Raw genomic sequence first — 23,335 nt, 5'->3', positions numbered from 1 at the left:
GACTCTTTAGATGATAACGCTAGAAGCCTGGCACGGTCTTGAGCACTTGTTAAATTTTGTGTCAAACTGTGTAGTGTAGCGTGAACCAATGAAGAATCCCAAAGTTTTTGTTTTGTAACTTCCTTAGGGATATCATCATTAGGGCACTTTACCTTCCAGGTCTCTATCGCCTCAGTAACATTCATGATTTTTACAAATTTTGATTTTAAAATTTCTGAACAAAGGTCTGAAATGCTATGTACAGAAGAGAGAAAGGCCGGGAGGGCAACACTTGATATTTTTCTCACGCCGATGCCACCAAAAGGAATGGGAAGTGTAGCTTGAGTCCAAGAATATTCATCAAGAGATAAATTTAGAATTTTTTCTAAAGCTTTTTTAAGGGTGGCATCGATTTGATTGGTAAGACTAGGATATTTCCAGATTGGGGTCGCACGTAGAATGTACATTAATTTTGGAACAAAAAGGCAATGTTTTAAGATTGTATAAGCTATATGAGAATTTAAAATGCCCAGTCTGTCAAAATTGTCCGAAAATATTATAATTTTTTCGTTAAGAGAAGGCTCTATGCCCTCATCAAATAGTGGTGCACCAAGGAGGCAAAGTGTATCTTTATGAAGAATTTTTATGTTAGGTGCAATTTTATTAAATTTATCTATTGCCAAACTAATATTTTTGTGAGTGAAATTGTCCGTAAAAAAAAATTCACATTTTGAAAAATTCAATTTAAGACCAATTTTATCAAATTGTTCTTTAATTTTAATTAAATCTTCAATAACGTCATCTACTTTACCTCCTATAGTTCCATCATCTAGGTACCAAACGTTTAATTTAGATTTTAAATTCGAAATGCAGCTATGAATACCTAAGCTAAAAAGAGCAGGACCCAATGGATCTCCTTGCTGAACGCCTACATTAGAATGAATTGTATTTTCACCAAAAAATAATTTGGAAGGTGAACTGTAACATTGCCAAACTTATGGGTAAATTTCAGGCAGATTAGAGAAGACTTCGTTAAGCAAGGTTCCTCTATCTAAGGAGTTAAAAGCATTCTTTACATCAACTTTCAGAAGTACCTCGGCCTCGTGTCCTTTTAGAAAGGTACAAGTAGAGTGTACTGCTGCTTCACAACCACCTCTGCTTCCAAAACCGAGTTGAATTGGTTGAAATTTTGTTTTTAGGGTGGAGACTATGTGCTTACATGCTAATTTAGATGCCAAACGGCGAAAAGTGGTCCCGATTGCTATTGGACGGATACTTCCGTCATTTTTATTAAAGGCACAAAGTCTTGCACCATAAAGATGTGGAAAAAAGGATGAAATTACCTTACCAGATAGCATAAAATTGCAAAGATTAGTTATGTCACTTAATAGGGCCCTGCCAGCGTCACCGGCCGAGGCACTCACAAGATCTTTAAGATGTTGTGGAGTGATACCATCAATGCCACTAGCAGACCCGCTAGAAAATGACATAATGGCGGCATAGGTATCTTCATCCTTAACCTGTAAAAAATTTAATATGAAATGAAATAGCCACTAGGCGATCGTTTCATTCCCAAGGTGTGCTATCGATCATAAACTCATTAATTAAACTGATTTATAGGCTGTTGTTGTGTGTGTGTTCTACTTGAATAAAATGTTAGTGCAAAAAAATATACTATAAGAGTACTTTATAATAAACAGATACTTTTAAATTATACGGAAAGCAATTCTTTAGCAATATCTTTAGATCATGTACCGAGGCAATATTCTCGGGAATGTTTTTTTGCAATGCAAATATTATTTTTAGTTCTAGTAAACCAAGCTTAAACCTAGACGCTATGATACATATCGTGTCATGCGAATAACAGCATTATGCTTATATCATTTGTGAATAATTTAGCTTGAAGACTAATCTGCTTACGACGTTATGAGATAATATCCTCGATTTACAAACAAATCAATATGAATACGTTTCTCAAAGAAAAATAGTGCTTATTTTATATGTATTTCGGTTTAAATTTGTTTTGTAAATCATGTACTTAAGACATTATATTAATTGATTTAAAAATAAACGACCAATACAACTCAATGTACGAGACTAGCAGGTTTGGTTCGTACTCGTCTTCTTATTTTTATTTCAATAATTTATGTTCAATAATTGCGGATATTCAAAATTAAACATTACTAAAAAAATATGTGTTAAAGAATGTATGAATAACTTATAGTAGTCGCATGATAATTAATATACCTTTCATAAATAGAATTGGAAATAGTTTATAAGAATCTTCGTTGCATATAAAGGGTTCCAAGGAAAGGTGTCATTTTGATTTTCAAAGAAAAGTGCCATTTTTTAATAAAACTGAGGAAGGTTTTTTTATTTATTTTTTTATGTTATAGGGCCACCTGATGGTAAGTGGTCACCATCACCCATAGACAATGACGCTGTAAGAAATATTAACTATTCCTTACATCGTCAATGTGCCACCAACCTTGGGAACTAAGATGGTATGTCCCTTGTGCCTGTAGTTACACTGGCTCACTCACCCTTCAAACCGAAACACAACAATACTAAGTACTGTTATTTGGCGGTAGAATAACTGATGAGTGTGTGGTACCTACCCAGACGGGCTTGCACACAGCCCTAACACCAAGTAAAAATAATTAACATATGAAAGTAGAGTAGGGTAAAGACTGATGCGTCTTCCCGGAATAACTTCGCCTCACACAAAGTCTTCTCTGAAGACGAGAACCAGTCTTACGACTATAGAACTGCCTCGCGATTTAAAACAAAGCATGCCTTGATAACTTTACTCATTATACTAGTAATTTATTGAAATTCCACCCATGAGTAAGAATAAGTTGGTATATACTTAAATTGTTATACTGGCTGGTAAAAATATGCACGAAAATAATAAAATTAAATATGTGTGTATGAGCTGAGATGGTATCTTAACCGATGATTGCAGGTTTAAACCAAGACAAGCAACACTATGTATATGTGCTTAATTTTGTTTATAATTCATCTCGTGCTCGGCGGTGAAGGAAAACATCGTGAGATTTGTGAGGAAACCTGCATTTGTCTAATTTCATCGAAGTTCTGCCACATATGCATTCCACCAACCTGCATTGGAACAGCATTGTGGAATATGTTTCAAACCCTCTCCTTAACGGAAGAGGAGGCCTTATCCCAGCAGTGGGAAATTTCCAGACTGTTACTTTATGTATATGTAGATGCACTAAAAAAAAGGATAAGTATGAGGACGTATAAATATAACAGTAATATAGATAATACAAATAAAACATCGATAAGTTAAAAAATAAATATATAATATTACTTACAATTAATGAATATACTTAACGTTTAAAGGCGAAGGTTGTTCTGATATTTATTTGTAATATTTTAATAAATACTATAGTAACAAGTCACAATTAAAAGTAAAATAAAAAAAACACAAAAATATTCTTTATTCAAGTTGGCCCATAAAAGTACTTTTGGATCATCGCTACAATATTGAATCAAATGTAATTCTTATCTATTGGGTTTATATTATAACACTACCAAAAAAATGATATTCTTGAGTTCATTGACCTTTCTGACGTTTACCTAAGTCATTCTTTTTGGCTGGTTTATTGCTGTCCACAATAAATGTCATTGTTATGCTAAGTGCTTATCTACAATCTTTCAGTTGTTCTTAACATCATGGCTTATATGAGGCGTTTATTCGAATCTACTGGAAACCACAGAATATAAAATACAATTATATTAATAATATAAAGGAGAACTGTTTATATTTTTATGAGAAGTTCTGAAATTATAACGTAAAGAAAATCAATACAAAGTTTTAAATGCAATTTGCAACAGCAACTAATAGTTTTGGTAACATAAATTATTTAATAAAAAATGCAAGCAATGTATTTCTAAGTGTCATTTAAACAGATGGTTAGTGAGCCGTTTATTCTGGTCTAACTGCGAAATAATTTAAGCCTTTCCTCACTGGATATACGAGAATACCCTATATTACAAAATAATAAGCATGATTTTCTTTTGCTTAAAATAATAGTTATATTATTACATAAAAATATTTATTTAAAAAGTACAAACATAATTTGTTGATTATTAGCGACTTAGTAGAAACGTTTTCACTTATTGTTACAAAACATCTCAAAAATAGTCTTGGAGAACAGAATAATGCAAGCTTAAAAGTTTTGAATACATAAATATATGAAGTTTTAATAAATATGACGTGAGCTAATTAGTATGGGTTTTTCCATTTAAAAACTAACAATAATTATTAATTAGAAATACATAATTCAAAGTAAACAAACGGTATATCAGAATAATAATTTAGTAAATTTTACACATATCATAATACAGTATTTATATTTCGTCTTTGTTTGTTGATTAAAAGCAAATTATTTGCATTAATTTAATCAGCGTATAAAAGACATCAACGCGAAACGGGCGTCAAGGTTATTGCTCGTCAGACTAGTTTCAAGAAAAACATATAATGAGTCATACTAACTTACTTAATTACACTATATATTAACACCTTTTTATTCTTAGTACTGTTTGAGTAACTTAAAATTATTATAGTGTAGTTTTTAAACTAAAATAACAATACTAGTTTTAGTCATAATTTTGTAGAACTTATTTAAGTATTAAGGCTTCTATTGCAATATTAATAAGCTATTTAATTTATTCTCAAATATAATCTGTATATTTGTGGAATGATGGAAGTTAAATCGAATGGTTTCCTTGAGAAGGTTTAAAGATTTTTTAGTAAACATTTCCAATACAAATAGCTGAATACATATTTTATGAAATTTCATTCAAGCAGTTGTACGTTTAAAAATATTTTGCTTTAACGCCAAGAGTACATGAATAACACGATGCATTAGTGGTAGGATTTTGTGCCAGCCTGAGCAGGTACCACCAGTATTTTTGTCTTTCAGTTGGAAGGTTAAGCAACCCAAAATAATAGGTTATATCGTCTTTTTCAGGTATTGGGCATAAAAAGTAGCTTATGGCTTTCCTTAAAATTCAACCTCTATTCTAACTAAATTGCATCAAATATGGTTTAGTAGTTTGGCTGTAGTAAAGGAACGTCAGACTAATAATTTAACTGTCGCGTTTATAATATTAGTATATATTAAGAAACTTATTTTTTTAAATATTACATACATTTCAATAATTAAGTTAAATTAAATAAAAATATAGTTTGTCTTGAAGATTGATGTGGCACCATCTATGTCATAAATGTATAACTAGATTAAGTTCAATACCTTACTCACTAATTTATAAGTGTTAGTTACACCGCACAGATGGCGTGGAGGCTACAGACGTGTTTCCGCTGACGTTATTCTAAACGCGGCTTTACATATCTCATTCAAAATTGGAACCTCTACCACCATGGAAATATAGTTAATTCTGTGGTCTGATGCTATAAGACATAGATTAGTTTTTCTGATCAGAATGGAAATAATGAACAGATGTTTGTTGATTTACATAAAACTAGTTGTCACTCGCGGTTTTGCCTCGTATTGGGAGTTGGATTCAGGTATATGAAGTACTCCATACCAATGTAACTCGTTACGGACAGACAAAGTTATTACTTCAGCTAAAACTTTTTTGAGTTTAAGTGTTGGTATTTGTAATTTTGAGTTTAATTTAGCACAAATTTGATCTTATTTTACTTTTTGCCAAAAACTACATTTCAATCTTAAAATGCAGCTTATTCATTTTACTAAAAATATGCTTTGATACTTTTTCCAGGCCACAATATTACACTTCTTTTTTAGTAAAATTGAGATTTTAACCACTCTATAGCAAAGGTAGAGCAGTAACTTAAGTAGAGACCTCTCCTTTAATCTATTTTTTTCTATTACACCTATTTATTTTGTATAATCTACGGTCACTACAAAAGGTGGTAGGTAACTAATTAGTTCTTGTATAAATATGTATTTCCATTGTCACTAAATTATATAACTAGCTGGTTTTATAGATCTAACAGCTTTTTTAATTGGGGCTAACTACTTGTATATTTTTAAATTTTGTGTTTTTGATTGGATAGTTATTTTGGCTTATTATATAAAATGATAAAAAAGTCTTTTTATAAAGTTCGTGCGAGGAGACATGACACCTACATGGACTAAGTTTCAGCAAATTAAGTGTATAATCTTTCAAAGTAGATAACATTTTATACCTTATATTATTTTCCGGTCACTATGTTATTACAAATTTAAATTTCGAACGTTTTAAAAGAAGAAGTCCTTCTCACGACTCACACGCCCATATAAATTAACGTACCTTTTCTTATTTATATGTTAGCAATTATAATAAAAAAAATGGTTTGTATTATTATTTTTTATTTAAAAAGGCGTTAAACTAATTTTACAAAAAAACAATTAGTCTAAAAATAAATTATTTAACTTAAAATAAAAATATTTAGACCACATAGTCTTTAACATCCTAATTTAGGATTTTCATTACATTCAAATTAAACTCTCAACAATAAATAAATATATATACATATATAAAACATTAATTAATAAATAAAATCCATTTCATACAAAAAATACAAAAATAAGTCTCTAAAATATATTCTTATTTTATATAAATACAAATTCGGCTATATATTTAATTTATTATATGTAACACTATGTTTTAAAAATATATTATAGCACCTATTTACAAATACATGAAAATTAAAAGATTATTAAAAGAGATCTCTTATAAACGTTCAATCAAATAAGAAAGTTCAATTTTAAGGTAAAAATGTTATTTGGGTTATATTCGTAATTACCTAAGGTAAGTTTCAACAACATTTACCTTTCACTTTAGGTAAAAAAAGGTAAAAATAAAAGTACAACTGTGATTACTTTATAGAATTTCATTTTTTTTTCATGTTAATAATATACGATTAAATATATCACAGCATAATATTAATAAGTCATATGAACATCATTCGATGTTATGAAATTAAGGGAAATGATTATTATTTTAATTACAGTTTAAAAATATATTTTTCTTTTGTAATTCGGTAAGAATGACAGTAAGTCATATTTATGAAAGTTGGAAATCGCAAAAAAATACTTTTTAAAAATTGTTTTCTACAGGTATGGTAAATCACATAATATTTCAGAAAGTTACCTTTATCAAAAGGTAAGATTGATAAAATACAATTAAGTGTTTATCAATTTATCAACCCATGGTACGAATTTCTGTATGTTTGTGTAAACTCCCGGTAAATGTTCTCTGCCGCAGCCGATGCCCCAGGAAACCAGTCCAATCAGGGTGCTTCGCCCCTCATATTTCATAGTCAGCGGACCCCCAGAGTCACCTTGACACGAATCCCTTCCTCCCTAAAGTTGGATATAAATCGTATTTAATATGTTGTCGAGGTCACAGCGGCAGATCACCACAGGACAAGCACACAACTGTGTGTGCAAACAATCCAACACGATCAGAGAGTAAAAGAGAAAAGAGATGTTTCTAAACTGCTCTTAAGAAACTCTTGCAATAGCGTTTTATCATGACTGATGATTTGATTTGAACCTAAGTCTGTTACAAAATCACAGAGAGCAGAGATGGCTCTGTGGTTGAAACGCGTGCATCTTAACCGATGACTGCGGCTTCAAACCCAGGCAAGCACCGCTGAATATTCATATATATATATATGCTTAATTTGTGTTTACAATTAATCTTGCTCGTCGACGAAGGAAACATCGTGAGGAAACCTGCATGTGTCTAATTTCATAGAATTTCTGCCATATGTGTATTCTACAAAACTACCTTGGAACATTATGATAGAATATGTTCCAAACCTTTCATCAAGACTATTGAAGTATGAGGGTATAATGTTGTCTTAAATTTTCGCGATTATTACACATTTAAATAAAACTAGTTATAACGGATTTTAACGCGTATCGTTCGTGGTAACGGGTAGACAGTCGACAGTCTACCCGTGACCACGAACGCTGTAAAGTGCTCGAAACGTCGGGATGTCCAAAATAATTAATATACGCGATTAAAATCAAGAATATGGTCCGAGATGATATGGGCATATCTACTAAGATACGCCCTTGTCTAAATGAATCAAGATGTCATGAGTGCCCACCTCTTTGTATCCGGCGCAGATGAAGACGTCGTGTATGGTCTCGCGGCGGCCGGCGGCGCGGAACCAGCGCTGGCAGCGCTCGTTGGGGATCACCTCCACGTCGACTTCCTTAAATTATTACACTATTTTTTGTAGCTGTAAGTTGCCTGGATGAGATCGCTGTTCCAGCGCTGAAGCCGCTTCATGTGCGTCTTTTTATAGTGTGACTTATGTATATGTTTATTGGTGTTTTGTTTCAAAATCAAAATCTAATTTAATCAAGTGGGCTTTTTCAAGCACTTTTGAATCGTCATATAACAATTAAGTGAAGCTACCACCGGTTCGGAAAGTAGATTCTACCGAGAAGAACCGGCAAGAATTCAGTAGTTACTCTTTTTCAACATTTAAAAAAAAGTACAGTCATGTTAGTTAATACAATTATTTAAATTAATATATCCTGCCTGGAAGTCAACAGGTATTAATTAGTTTTGTTTTGATTTTATTTTATTTCACATATAAATAATACAATCTGCTGAATGGATCGCTGTGACGGAAATGGTGATAGATGTATGACTTATTTATTTTCTAACTGAATGTCGTTCACGATTTACGCTAATGAGTAAAGAGTCTTCAGATTAGAGTTTTATGCATAAAAAGCTTGCTTCATACAAAATTTAATCAAATTTGAATTGTTGTTTTTGCCGTAAAGAGCAACAGAAAAACAGACACACATATTGGTATATAGTATTTGATTAGTTAGTAATAGTCAGTGCAATTGATTGCTGAAAAAGAGTAACTACTGAGTTTCCTGTCGGTTTTTCTTAATAGGATCTAAACTATTAAGATTTTGCTTACTTGGATAAACTATAAATTAATTTTGATATTTTACTAGGAAGTAAAGACCCATGTGTTTTATTGAGGACGGGTTCAGTATAATATAAAACTTTTACCCAGCATTGAAATATTTACCGACAGTCTTAATTTTCTTAAATATCCTCGACGATTCTGAATCTACTACAAGATTGTTCTTTAGGAATAATTATAATAATTGCCATAACTTGACAATAATGACAGTCCAAACAAGGTCTGCTTACTATGATGTCGTTCTGATCAATTTTATAAATATTTGCTTAATTTGAGTTTATAATTCATCTCGAGCTCGGCGGTGAAGGAAAACATCGTGAGGAAACCTGCTTGTGTCTAATTTCATTGAAATTCTGCCACATGTGCATTCCACTAACCCGCATTGGAACAGCGTTGTGGAATATGTTCCAAACCCTTTCCCTAATGGAAGGCTTTATCCCAGCAATGGGAAATTTACAGGCTCGACTCCGGCCTCTTTATCTCTACATTTTTCGTCAAAACAGCCAATCATTTTTTATCGACCCGAAATGGGGTTATATAATCAAATATAGAACTTTAGGATCTGTGCTATATAAATCCTCTAGATCAACAAGACAGTCGCTATGGTTTTATAATGGTGACCATGCTATCGTTACCTGCAGCACGGAGGGCACGGTGCTCTGTCCGTGGCGCGTCCGCCCCCACCCCGCGACGGTCGCCATTTTTCCCGCTAACTTCATTTGCTTCTGAGGAAGACATACCTGAAATGCACAAATCAATACTTGTATTTCGTCGGAACAGACCTCATTGTATTGATCGAACTTAGTAATTTATTATGTAACAAAATGGAATCTGAAAGATGAAATTTATAGCATATTTTAGCAACCCAATGTTACAGTTTCATAGTGTACACCCGAATATATACCTTAGCTACACATAGAATGCACTAAATTCAAATGCAAAGATTTTGTCTGGAGAGATTTGAAGATTCTTGCAACTATATAAGTAAACTTTTCAACTATAAATAGGTATTTGCGCAGTTTTGGTTTTCAGAAAACGACCTCGAGACTCTTTTGAGTATTTTATAGTCGTTATAGTATTACATAATGTTTTAGTCACTAACGCCCAGTGGAAAAGTACACTTGTGAAAGTGTTTTTATATTCGCTTGGGACTCGCTGTTGTTACGAATTGGTATTTGAAAAATTGGATTGAAACGAATATCATATTATAAAACAAGGACCCGTCTGTTTGTCTGTATGTTCGCGATAAACTTCATAACTACTTTTAGTAATAGATAGAGTGATTCATGAGGAAGGTTTAGGTTTTTTTTATGGTATAGATTGGCGGACCAGCATATGGGCCACCTGATGGTAAGTGATCACCATCGCCCATAGACAATGACGCTGTAAGAAATATTAACTATCCCTTACATCGTCAATGTGCCACCAACCTTGGGAACTAAGATGTTATGTCCCTTGTGCCTGTAGTTACACTGGCTCAGTCACCCTTCAAACCGGAACACAACAATACTGAGTACAGTATTTGGCGGTAGAATAGCTGATGAGTGGGTGGTAACTACCCAGACGGTTTATAATTTATTATGGTGTTTTGTCTAAATATGTTAAAAAAACTTTGGCCGCTAGGTAGATATAAATACTGATAAGTTTGCAACATTATACTAAGCATATAGATCATAGTTAAACGTCACTTACAGGTATTATATGTTGCTTGAACACGACTCCTTTGTCAAGTTGGACGAGAGCGACGTCGTTTCTGAAGTCTGACGGCTCGTAGGCTGGGTGCACCTCCTTGCGCTGGACAGCAAACTCCTCGTGCGAGTACCTTTCTCCAGCGTCACGGACGTCCCATTCGCCGAGACGCACTCGCAGTTGGGAATTTGGTGTGCTGGGGAGGGGGTGAAATATTATTGGTTATTAACTAATTATTTCATATGTGTTATCATTCCCGTCACATTAGATTTTCTATCATTTATTTATGAGATATTATAATAAAGAGTGTACTTGCGCAAAAACTTGTGCGCTATCTCGTGCAATCTTATATATATCCTGATATATCCGTCAAATTTGCCTGTCAGAAATGTATAGTGATAATATGTATAGTAATATGCACATATGCGAATAATTTTGACTGCAAATTCTTCAGTAAGGCATCCTTTTATTCTTGATGTAAATTTTTACATTGCATGTTGCATTTGTCAAAAATTATTCCATACGACTTAAGGATATTTACTATCTGATTAATAAATTAACGAAATTAAAACAAAGGAAATCCTATCGATTAAACTTTTTTATAATCTGTAAATGACTTTACTCACGTAGCGACACAATGCGCAGCTGTGATCACCCATCTATCGGATATAAGAGCACCGCCACACGCTAACTTCTTGCTGAGGAAGCCAGACTTGATGAGGGCGGCTTGCCACGGGTGGGAACCAAAGCCAGTGGAATGACCCCCGACTATTCGATTCGAGCGAGTGTAATGTTCACCGCAACCTGGAAGGGAAATTATTTAATTATAATTTAATAAAAATAAAAGGAATTTTTTAAATTGATTTAAAAATTTGGAGTACAATTGAAGTCGTGTGTGTCTTTTTAATAAAATATAAATATTAACAAGAAAATAAAATATTTATAAAAGATGTAAAATAACACATAAAATACAGAACATAATGATAGTGCAAGTTTAGTCTGTAAACAAAGTTGTCAGTCTGTGAATATCTGGCGAAGCACAGGTTTTGCACGTGTACACTGTGGGATGTTCGAATTTGCGCGCGGATTCTCGAGCAAAAACGTTATTGTGCGACATTGCGTAATAATTTGCGCATGTCTACTTTGATACTCTTTAACTTATTTATTTCAATAAAAGTGTTTATGTACCGAGAAAAACCTCTACACTCTGCTTCGCCAGATATTCGATGACCCTTAAAATTACAGATATTACCGAAATTATAGCCCAGAAAAGAACTGTGCATAACATGCAAATTAATAGTTTTCTAGTTACGTTCGTTGTTTGAAGTTGTAATTTACCTAAATGCCATCAACGACACATTTTCCTACCGCAGAAATGATTAAATATTATTGTTTTCATAAAACAACCAGTTTTGATTTATTAAATAACATTTTTAATGTATTCAATTTGTTATTCCTAAATTTAGTGTTTGAATATGTCCTTGGAAAAACAAAAGGCAATTGATTCCTATTAGCTTATAAATACAAATTACTGTACACATAAAAAAATATTATGAAGTTTATTAAAAATATAACACACTAATGTGGATGACAATGATCTTGGTATTTATACTTTGCCCATCGGAACTGCAGTCCAAGAGGCCAATACTGTTAGCGTTCTTGCAACTATACTACACGATCATGATTTTTGTTATACCATTTATTAATAAAACCAAAACAAATAATAATAACTACCGCTGTTTAGCAGTAGAATAATTGATGCTTGGGAGCTACCCAGCTACCTGGCTTTCACAAAAAGCCTTAACTTATACAGCTATTATTAAAATACTTTCCGAAATCAAAACACAACAATATAAATTAAAATTTAACAAAATAAGTTTGTAACAATATCAAATCAAACATAATATAATTTAATGTTAATAATCTAGATTATTATTGTAAGTTCTAAAAGCAAGTGCTGTACATAAAACAGAAAAGTGCATGATGATTATAAAAACGCAGTGCGGTATTAAAAAGCAAGACAAACGGCCATATTCGAGAAAACTCAAGAACTTTTACAACTATTATTCATATATATATATATGTACATATATAAGAAAATTTTCTTACTATTTAAAGGTAGATATAGTATATTTTCGGTGGACGGTAATGGTGCAGAAAGGAAAGGTGCATTTTCTCGTAATGATTAATAATTAATTTTTGTTTCATGAAAAGCCAAATATATTAAAACTGACTAACTATTACTAATTTATTATTCTTGAAGTTTATAATTGTTTATATGTTTTTTTTTTATATGTGCACAATAAAACAAGAAATAAGTAAATTGACAACACATATTGATGTATTATTATTTATTTATTACCAATAAAAATATTAAGCAATTCAAATTATATATCTGTTTTTATATTGATTAATAAAACGGGATAAGGCTGTCACTATTTTTAATGTATCATATTCTTTTATATATTATATATAAATGTATATAAAGAAAGTTCTTGAGTTTTCTCATCACCAAAATAAGAAAGAAGAATATAACCCGATTTTACAAAATGTATCTCACCCGGGTAGCTAGGTCTCTGTGGCTTATGACCGTTCGTATGCACCGGTACATAATCATCATCACTGTCCGGTTTATTCGAACCTACATCCGGGTAGAATGAATCCGGTATACGTGTTGTGCTTTCATGATACGACGGTTTGACGTGATAATAGTGATTCTGATCGTAGTCTTGTACGTTCCAATCCGGTTTCTGAAAACCGGTTTGATCCGGTTCAGGGCGGTCTGTGACCGGCTTTGGGCGGTTGTAGTGCGGTTTCGGGCGGTTTGTGTCCGTGTAGATGATGATCGGGTCCTCAAATTGTGTGTTTGTTTGATAATCATACGTTTCGTGTGGGAATGTACCAATGAAGTCAATTAGATCACCTGTTGTGAAATGTTTTATTTACTATCTATTGCTTAACTATATATATTAATATCTATGTTCAAGAAATAAACAAAATATATATATGAGGAAGTAATTGTATTTATATTATATACATTAAAGCATGAGAGATATAACAGAGTAAGAGTAGCTATAAAATTAAATAACATGTGTATGTTTCAGAAAAAATGTTACAAAATGTATCTATTGTAATGGCCCAATTGGTATGTTTTGGGAATTGCTATAGTATAGCTGGTGTTAGGGCATCCATATAATGTCTAAATAATTATTACATTAATAAAGATTTGTTGCTACTTTACATGACATAGTATCGTCATAACTCGTCATTACAGAAACTCCGAATTACAGACTCTATGTTTATGATCTTAAAGTCTACTTGCCCTTGGGGTTCTGTCAAAATTGCCGTGATGTTACCACGACACATGCTGGCACATTTTTACAATCAACTTGTGGTGATTCTTTGGCATGTTTATAATTTTTTTATATATATCTTATATTGATGGCCAATATGCTTAATATGCTAATACGTCAGTCATGTGATTTATATTTTGTATTCAAAGCGGTACAATAATCTATACTTGTATACTAATATTATAAATGTGAAACTAACTTTGTCTGACTGTCTGTCTGTCGTTCTTTTACGACCAAACCAATGAACCGAATTTGATGAAATTTTATGAAGCCAACTTGAACTCCACTAAAACGCGAGCGAAGCCGTGGGCAACAACTAGTAAAAATATATTCGTTGAGAGGAGACTTAAATAAGCGCCTACCATGACGAACCTGTATAAAACTCAAATCAAAAGTGTAAGCAAGATGGCAGCAGTGTGCATCCACCAATGGCATTAATCAACCAATAGCAAGCAAGGCCATTATTGCTATCTCTTTATTATTTGGAGTTGAAAAAGGATAGCTAGTTACTATTTAATTGAAAATAGAATCAGTTCTATTATTTGTAATTTACAACGAATTTAGTCTATTTACATCCTTTATATCAGAAGCAAATGCTTTTATTGCGTTGCAAAGCCTCAATCAAGCATTTTATCTTAATTTGTAGTGACATGTGTCACCTGTTTTCCATTGAAGGAGATTAACAGTAAAGGCTTAAAAATAAAATTTCCATTGCCGTGTGAAAGCCTTCCCTGCTTATGGGGAGATGACTTTGGCACTTATTCTTTATGCTGCGCTAACTCCACGCCAGCCGTGTGACGGACAATATGAATTAACAAAATCAAACTCAAATTCCTTTATTCAACATAAAAGCACTTACTTATTGATGGTCAAATTAAACACTACCATCAAGAATTAAGCACATGAAAGCTCAAGTATGCTCACATAGCTTGACTTGACTTCACATAACGTGTAAATGTCTGCGTTTATAATTTAAGTAATCTACCAAATAAAATAAAAAAAGTAAAGTAACAGCCTGTAAATTTCCCACTGCTGGGCTAAGGCCTCCTCTCCCATTAAGGAGAAGGTTTGGAACATATTACACCACGCTGTTCCAATGCTGTTTGGTGGAATGCACATGCGGCAGAATTTCAATGAAATTAGACACATGCAGGTTTCCTCACGATGTTTTCCTTCACCGCCGAGCACGAGATGAATTATAAAGACAAATTAAGCACATAAATATAGTGGTGCTTGCCTGGGTTTGAACTCGAAAACATCGGTTAAGATGCACGCGTTCTAACCACTGGGCCATCTCATCTCAATTTTAAATGTTATGTTCAAAGCTATTCGACGACATCCGTGTTTAAGTTTTGTGTACACTAGTTTTCATGGTTACACCACTCCGGAGTGACGGTGTGGTGGGTTCGATTCCCGGGAAAGTAGATGCAGAAAAACTTCATTAGTTTTCTACGTTGTCTTGGGTCTGGATATTTGTGGGACCGTCGTTACTTCTGATTTTCCATAACACAAGTGCTTTAGCTACTTACATTGGGATCAGAGTAGTATGTGATGTTATTTTAACTGAATCAGCGATGCGTGAACGAACGAACAGACAAGAAGTATTAATTGATATTATAGATCATTAAAATAGTCGACGTAACTAATTATATCACTAGCTGCTTCCTAAATCTGTACGTAATTGTTCGTTATACACACATACTCGTGAGTATAATTGCATAAATAGGATTTCCTTTTTTTAATTATTTACCTAATTGTAAATAAATCATTGCGTACGATTTCAGTTGAGTGATTTAATAACTAATATTATTTTCATTCGAACTATTTATTTGTATAATAATGTAAAATAATTGTCCATGTGTCTGTCCCAATGATGGGCTAAGAATTTCTTAATTATTGTAATCGAATATCTTGTAACGGTTTAAAAATGTAAAGTAAAGTAACAGCCTGTAAATTTACTACTGCTGAGATAAGGCCTCCTCTTCCATCTTCCATTAAAGATAAGGTTTTTGGAACATATTCCACCACGCTGTTCCAATAACGGTTTATGGAATGCACATGTGGCAGAATTTCGAAATGAAATTAGACACATGCAGGTTACCTCACGATGTTTTCCTTCACCGCCGAGCATGAGATGAATTATAAACACAATTAAGCACATATATATAGTGGCGCTTGTATGGGTTTGAACCCGCAATCATCAGTTAAGATGCACGCGTTCTAACCACTGGGCCATCTCAGCCTATATTATAAATGTATATTAATCAAAGTCAAAATAATTTATTTAAGCGTTATTAATTGACATTTTAACCCTCAATGCTTGTGTTGGGTCTTCAAATTTTCATGAAGTTTGTTTCCTCAACCGTACCAACCAAACTTTTTCATGTATCCCATGTGACATTGGCGAAATAGCCTGTGCTCTGTCGGCACAACTAAAAGTCATTAAACTAAGAATTATATAATTGATATTCTATACAATTAAAAGGTTACGTTAACACTGGTTGGTAAAGTTAATCCTGAAACCAAATAGAAACTATTTAGTAACTCAGTATCTCGTACGAATATTACCGGAACAATTTTCTGTAATAGATCCTTGAAAGAGGGTTACCATATATTGAAATATACACACTAATTTTTATTATTAATTTTTGAAGGCAAAGATCGCGAAGAAAAATGATATAGTACGTATAATTTTTCTTAAAAATGTTAGCACTAAGACTGTTCGAAATTTAAATCGCTTCATAAACCATCAATCTAGATTTTCCCCCAGTCACACTATCACTTTGAAATTGTCCAATTTCAAAGTCAGAATTCTCTTCGTTTATAATTCGCCGCTATAATCTCTCGTAATTTCGAATTATTATTATGAACCAAATCTATAATCAAATTCTATAATACCGTGTAATTATGGACATTAACGTACTTTCCAAACTTAGATAACTCGTCCCGGATATACAATTACTTTTTTTTTAAGTGTCGTCCAAGACTATTGTGTTAACGCTCGACTAGGCGTGTTGCTGCGACTTTCACCGGATTTCTCTTAAATGTAACTTCTTTGACCAGAAAATTGGGCAATTTCTCTCTAATTCGTAACTTTTGTCTTAGTTTTTTTTTATAATGTACTACAGATTATAATTAAGTAGTTACATTCGGATTATGTAATTTCTATACGAATATTTTATTTTTTTACTGTAACGACAAGGAAATCAGTTAATTTTCTGTATACTTTTATTGTTCATTTTTATAGTTTGGCAAATTTTAAACTTCGAAATGTTTTCTACTTTTTCATAATTATTATTCTTTCTAATTCATAATTACCACCCGGTTATAAGTCGAGATAATTATCAACTAGCTCATACTATACATAGATTATAGGATCGTTTGTTACAAATAGTATTTCCAATCAAATATATAAACGAATTAAAAATTGTATCTAATTAGACTTTTAGTATTTGCAGGGTCTTATTACGAAAATAAATAAGTCACTCTGAATGTAATAACAATAAATACACAGTATTGTTGTGTTCCGGTTTGAAGGATGAGTGAGCCAGTGTAGCTACAGGCACAAGGGACGTAGCATCTTAGTTTCCATGGTTGGTGGCACATTGACGATGTAAAGAATAGTTAATATTTCTTACATCGTCATTGTCTATGGGTGATTGTGACACTTATTATCGGGTATCACATATGCTCGTCCGCCAAACTATTCCATAAAAACAAAAATGTTGTATTGGCTTAGTGAATTTGTATGCATAGTCTATTCCAATAGGAGCTGTAATGAAGACAAACTAACTCAGCTATATTGTGCACTACTAAGTGTACGATTTTTAGATCTTGTTGCTTTTTTTCATTTTTTTTATTGGCATAGTTGGCAAACGAGCAGGAGGCTCACCTGTTGGAAAGTATGTACCGAAGCCCATCAACACCAGGGGGCTTGCAGGTGCGTTGCCGGCCTATAAGAAAGGAGTACGCTCTTTTCTTAAAGGTTCCCATGTCGTACCGGTTCGGATAAACCGCCGGCGAAAGCTGGTTCCATAAATTGGTTGTACGAGGCAGAAAATGTCTAAGAAATCGCGCTGTTGTGGATTTTCGGACATCAAGGTGATTTATAACATAATACTATTACACAATTACTTCTTCCCGCTCTAATTTTACTTCCAAAATACACAAATCAATTTAAACCGACTACGAGATAAATGAGAAAACCAATGGCAAAGTAATCCTTTAAAGCATTTGGTATGAAGTCTATAGCGAGATTTCTTTAAATAATTTTACTGAAAAAACTATTATATTTCAACAATATAATTTCGCTAAGATTATTTTAATATCTTTATTAAGCACTTAAAAAACACATTAAATTTAATACAATAGATATTTATTTTTATTGCTTATTAAGAAACTAGGTTATCGGTCTGCTTTAGGTAATGATATATTTAGGTAACAGCTGAGACGTATCCTGAAAATTTGTAATGGAATTAAGCAATACTAAGTTCAGTATTTATCCATTTTTAACTTACTTAAGTCAACTGATGATAGGGCTCGGTGGTATAGCTAGGGCATGTTCAAACCTGGGTTTTGCCCACTCATTAGATATTCTACCGCCAAGCAGCTGTACTTAGTATTTTGGTCTTTTGATTTGAAGAGTGAGTGAGCCAGTTATAAAGGCCGTAACTCACAAGGTTGGTGACGCATTGGAAAAACAAAAACGTGAGAAGAAGAAAGATGTACCAGCGGTTAGAACTGGTACATCTTTACCGATTATTGCGGCTTCAAACTCTGACAATCACTGAATTTTCATGTGCTTAAATTTTGTTTATATTTCATATCATGCTTGACGGAGGAAAATATCGTGAAAGAACCTGCATGTTTCTAATTTCAACGAAGTTCTGCCACATTGCATTGGGGCACCGTGGAATATGCCCAAACCTTCAAAGGAAGGCCTATATTATGTGCGTGTAAAATATCTATTACTTAGGATATAACTCACATTCTTTTTAATCCGTTTGTATAATTGTTATACAATTGGGGCCATATTTTCGTTATGTAACGTTATAAAAACACAATCGTTATTATAAACGCTCGAGAAAGTGTAAACATAATACATTACGAAATGCGCTGACGAGATAATGAATCGTTAAAATACAGATCCGGAAATAATACATTCACTAATTGTAGTGAAGTTCGAACAATCGGTGCGTAAACTTGATAGTTCGGCGGTACAAGACATTAAAGACAGCGTAAGTATGAAAATCAATATATATAACTGTTCCGTTGCTGAGCTACTGAGTGACTGACAGACAACGTACAGCCTAAACCACTGGACCTAGAGACTTGAAATTTGACATACGTATGCCTTGAGTGTCCTAGAGGTGCACTAAGAAGGGATTTTTCAAAATTCAAAAAAAACGGGATAGGGAATAAATGGGATTTATATTTTCGAACCAAAGTAGCTCTATCTCCGTAACTATAATTAAGTGTTTCAAATTTAGCATGCAAGTAGGTTATAACAACAACTAAAAACTGTTTTTAGGATATTTCAGAATTCCCAAGGAATAGGGTATAAACGGGATTTGTTTAGTATAAGCATTGTACCTGTACGAAGCCGGGGCGGATCGATAGTGTAATATATGTACTTTTTTGTGACGTCGACGAGTTTTGAACTATGAAACCTTTTGAGATTATTTCGTTACTTATTCTATATTATTTTATGAGTCGTTGGTATTTTTAGTTTGACTATGATTGAGTAAGTGGTATACTTCTTAACGTTAATACAAGAAAGATGCGTTACGGCATCTGTACACTTAAATCTTTTAAACTATGCGACGGATTTTAATGCGGCTTTCATCAATAAACAAGAGTTATTTAAGAGGAATATTTATGTGTATTTATGTGTTGTAATAATATCAAAATTTGTAATAATTTAAACAAAAATATAATTATGTTTCGTCTATATAATAAATATTAGAAAAAAAACTATGAACCAACTATTTGTAAGTGGTAGTCTTCATATACTGGTATTATTTTACTTGGTGGTAGGGCTTTGTGTAAGCCCGTCTGGGTAGGTACCACCCACTTAACAGTTATTCTACCGCCAAATAACAGTACTCAGTATTTTTGTGTTCAGGTTTGAAGGGTGAGTGAGCCAGTGTAAGTACAGGCACAAGGGACATAACATCTTAGTTCCCAAGGTTGGTGGCACATTGACGATGTAAGGAATAGTTAATATTTCTTACAGCGTCATTGTCTATGGGTGATGGTGGCCACTTACCATCAGGTGGCCTATATGCACGTCAGCGAACCTATACCATAAAAAAATATGGCTTACGTGAGAAATGAACATCTTCTGACAACCTTCCTCACCAATTTGTTCTAAACAAATTTTTATTCACTGTATGTGTGTTACATATATACCGTATTAAGAAATAAATTCCAACCTTTATTAAGACAAAGTTCTAAATAATGAGAGATATCAATTCTAAACTATTACGTATTTTAAATCGCTTTCCGCTTGTAACTCGCACGTGTAACCAAGCAAGAGAGAGCCTTTTGTATTCCTACATAACACAGTTTCATAATTCAATGTCTTGTGATAAAACTTCGCCGTTCGTTTCGGAGCGCACGAAAAAACTAGGTCAGTTTTGCAATAATATTGTATAGAATTAAAAATTGCTCTCAAAAAATATTCTCAGCTACATTGCTTTGTCTCTAGTACGTTATCGTAGAAAGGGGGAAACGCTAAATTAGATTCTATGTAAATAAATTAAAAATCATTTTTCAAAAGCATAGGCTTGGTAAAACCAGACCACAAGAATACTGACTACTGCTTTTTGTGGTAGAATCTGATGAGTAAAGAGGAAAGAACATACACAAACCTTATCTTTACGTTTTTCATGCTTTGCTGATAACTCAGCTATATCGTGTACTACTGAGAATTTATGATAAATACATCTTTGTAAATAATACAACTCTATTAAATTTAACTACTTATTTTCATTTTACTTCCAAAATTCGACGACGTTCAAAACGTCATTTTTTCTTAAATCCATAGATTAATCAGCTGAGATGGCCCAGTGGTTAGAACGCGTGTATCTTAACCGATGATTTCGGGTTCAAACCCAAACAAGCACCACTATATATATATGTGCTTAATTTGCGTTTATAATTCATCTCGTGCTCGACGGTGAAGGAACCCATCGTGAGGAAACCTGCATGTGTCTAATTTCATCAAAATCCTGCCACATTCCACCAACCCGCATTGGAACAGCGCGGTGGAATATGTTCCAAACCCTCTCCTTAATGGAAGAGGAGGCCTTATCCCAGCAGTGGGAAATTTACGGGCTGTTACTATACTTTACTTTTTTAAGATTATGTTGGATCGAAGTAGAATCGAGAACGTATCATAAAAGTTTATAGAATCACCCGTACTCTGCTGTATGAAACACACACTCCCAACTATTAAATACAGTTTAATAGATTATTCGAATTAAAAAGAGTTAATTAATAATTAAAACACAAAATTAAAGTGTTATCACAATATGAAATAGTGCAATTATAAATAACATATAATAATCATATGAGTTTTGTAAATACTTGGCCTTATACAATATGATATACATATATAAACGTACATACTTCCATTGCAAAATATACAATACTAAAACCCTACTAATAATAACCCTAAAATTAAATCCATTTGAATTGATATTTGCCTTATCTATACTGATTCATTTTTGTCTAGAGGATTGGAATTTTGATTCAACAGGGAATGCTGCTAGCTTGCCACTGTTTAAGTCATAATTTGTAATTTTTTTTTTAATTTGTTTTTAATTAAAATCTTATCAGAGTTTTGACTCAAAAGAGGACATTCTATAACAGACACTATTTATAAAAAACGTCTAATTGGATTATAAAAAGGAATAATAGCTTATGAACCATATTTGAACGCCGAATAATTACCTATTTACTTTATGCATAAATACAAGTATTATTATATAATGCTCAATGTATATTTATATACTATCTAAGATTTTAACGATGACATTTATAATTAATTTATCGCGTAATAAGGCGTCTTTTCTTTTGGCCCAAAAAATAATTTTGGAACTATGTCAAAGAAAATTTGTCCTTTAAGAATTTTTGTTTTTCCGTACTACCAAACTTCATCAGAATATACCAATATTTGTGTTTGAAAATGATAGTGAAATAATACTCACTGGCATTGTGCACAACCGGCGCAATCTCTGTCGGTCGTTCTGTTGTGTCCTTATCCACACAGCACGCCCAGATCATACCCCCTGAGCACAGATCCATAGGCTTCCCACCCCCGAGCACACATGATATGCTCAGACCGCAAGGGTACCTTGCTCCTCTATAACGGCAGGTTTGAGGTATCACTGTAACAGAAAAGGATAACAATTGTTAATTAATTTATTTTTTCAAATTACAAATTTCATAGAAATTCTGCCACATGTGTATTCCACCAACCCGCATTGGAACAGCGTGGTGGAATATGTTCCTAACCTTCTCCTCTAAGGGAGAGGAGGCCTTTAGCCCAGCAGTGGGAATTTACAGGCTGTTGTTGTTTGTTGTAATGCTAAGCAACTCAAGTTCGATGAACATGCCCTTTGTACTAGGTGAACTGTATGACGGTAGGAGCACATTTCTCGATCGCGAGTCAATAGCATAGTATAGCATAGTATAAGCAAGTTACATGCTACTTCCATAATTCTTCTAATAATACAGAGCATTTATTTTCATTTTATATTAATTTGAATATAATGTTTTATTGGTAGTGGAATATTGTATGTATATGATTATAACTGGATACTTTTTAGTGTTAGATAACCGTGAATCTTATTACGAAAATAATGGGATATATCCATTTCGAATTGAGTTTCGGTATGATCTCGTAAGAGTTATAGAAGTTACTTAATATTTTTGAGTTTAAAATTTTTTTATGTAATTGTTTGGGCGGGTAAATGAGACACCCCTATCCCCCCACAGATATTATAACGGGACGTAATAATAATCATTCTGTATATCATCACACCAATGTCTTCAATTTTAGTAGCTACAATTATTATTTCCCTTGCTAAACACTCAAAAATCATATTTTTGTGCCTGTAATTAATCTTGTTTTCTGTACGGTATGGGAAGGGCGTAGCCCTACATACCAGAACAGAATAATTAAGATAAGATTAACTGTTAATTTGTACTCTCAAATAACTATACAATATTTTAAAACGAAATAAAAAAAAATAATGGCAAAAAAATCTAAATATCTAATCTTTCATTTGGCTGGCATTTTGATAATATCACAATATACTGTATACTAGCTGCCCGCGACCTTGTACGC

At 33.0% G+C, this 23,335-nt stretch overlaps 1 protein-coding gene across 4 annotated transcripts in view; it reads right to left on the bottom strand.

The window, feature by feature from the left end:
• Positions 1 to 7,054: 7,054 nt before the first annotated feature.
• The window catches only part of LOC124541270 (serine proteinase stubble-like), a 36,918-nt gene continuing 20,637 nt past the window's right edge, over positions 7,055 to 23,335 (bottom strand). Inside the window, exons 2-8 of one of the 4 annotated variants that reach the window (XM_047119171.1) lie at positions 22,194 to 22,373; positions 13,188 to 13,550; positions 11,254 to 11,431; positions 10,631 to 10,823; positions 9,574 to 9,678; positions 8,096 to 8,203; positions 7,055 to 7,340 (exon numbers count right to left, since the gene is read on the bottom strand). In XM_047119171.1, coding sequence (XP_046975127.1) covers positions 7,161 to 7,340; positions 8,096 to 8,203; positions 9,574 to 9,678; positions 10,631 to 10,823; positions 11,254 to 11,431; positions 13,188 to 13,550; positions 22,194 to 22,373 — 1,307 coding nt within the window. In that variant the 3' untranslated portion in view covers positions 7,055 to 7,160. The remainder of the gene's footprint in view (positions 7,341 to 8,095; positions 8,204 to 9,573; positions 9,679 to 10,630; positions 10,824 to 11,253; positions 11,432 to 13,187; positions 13,551 to 22,193; positions 22,374 to 23,335) is intronic. The other 3 variants (XM_047119173.1, XM_047119174.1, XM_047119175.1) reach the window with 3 other exon arrangements.

The sequence above is a fragment of the Vanessa cardui genome, chromosome 27 (assembly GCF_905220365.1).
Source record: "Vanessa cardui chromosome 27, ilVanCard2.1, whole genome shotgun sequence".
In the NCBI taxonomy this organism is placed as follows: domain Eukaryota; kingdom Metazoa; phylum Arthropoda; class Insecta; order Lepidoptera; family Nymphalidae; genus Vanessa; species Vanessa cardui.
Note: the sequence above shows the minus strand (reverse complement) of the source record. Positions and strands in the feature narration are given on the sequence as shown.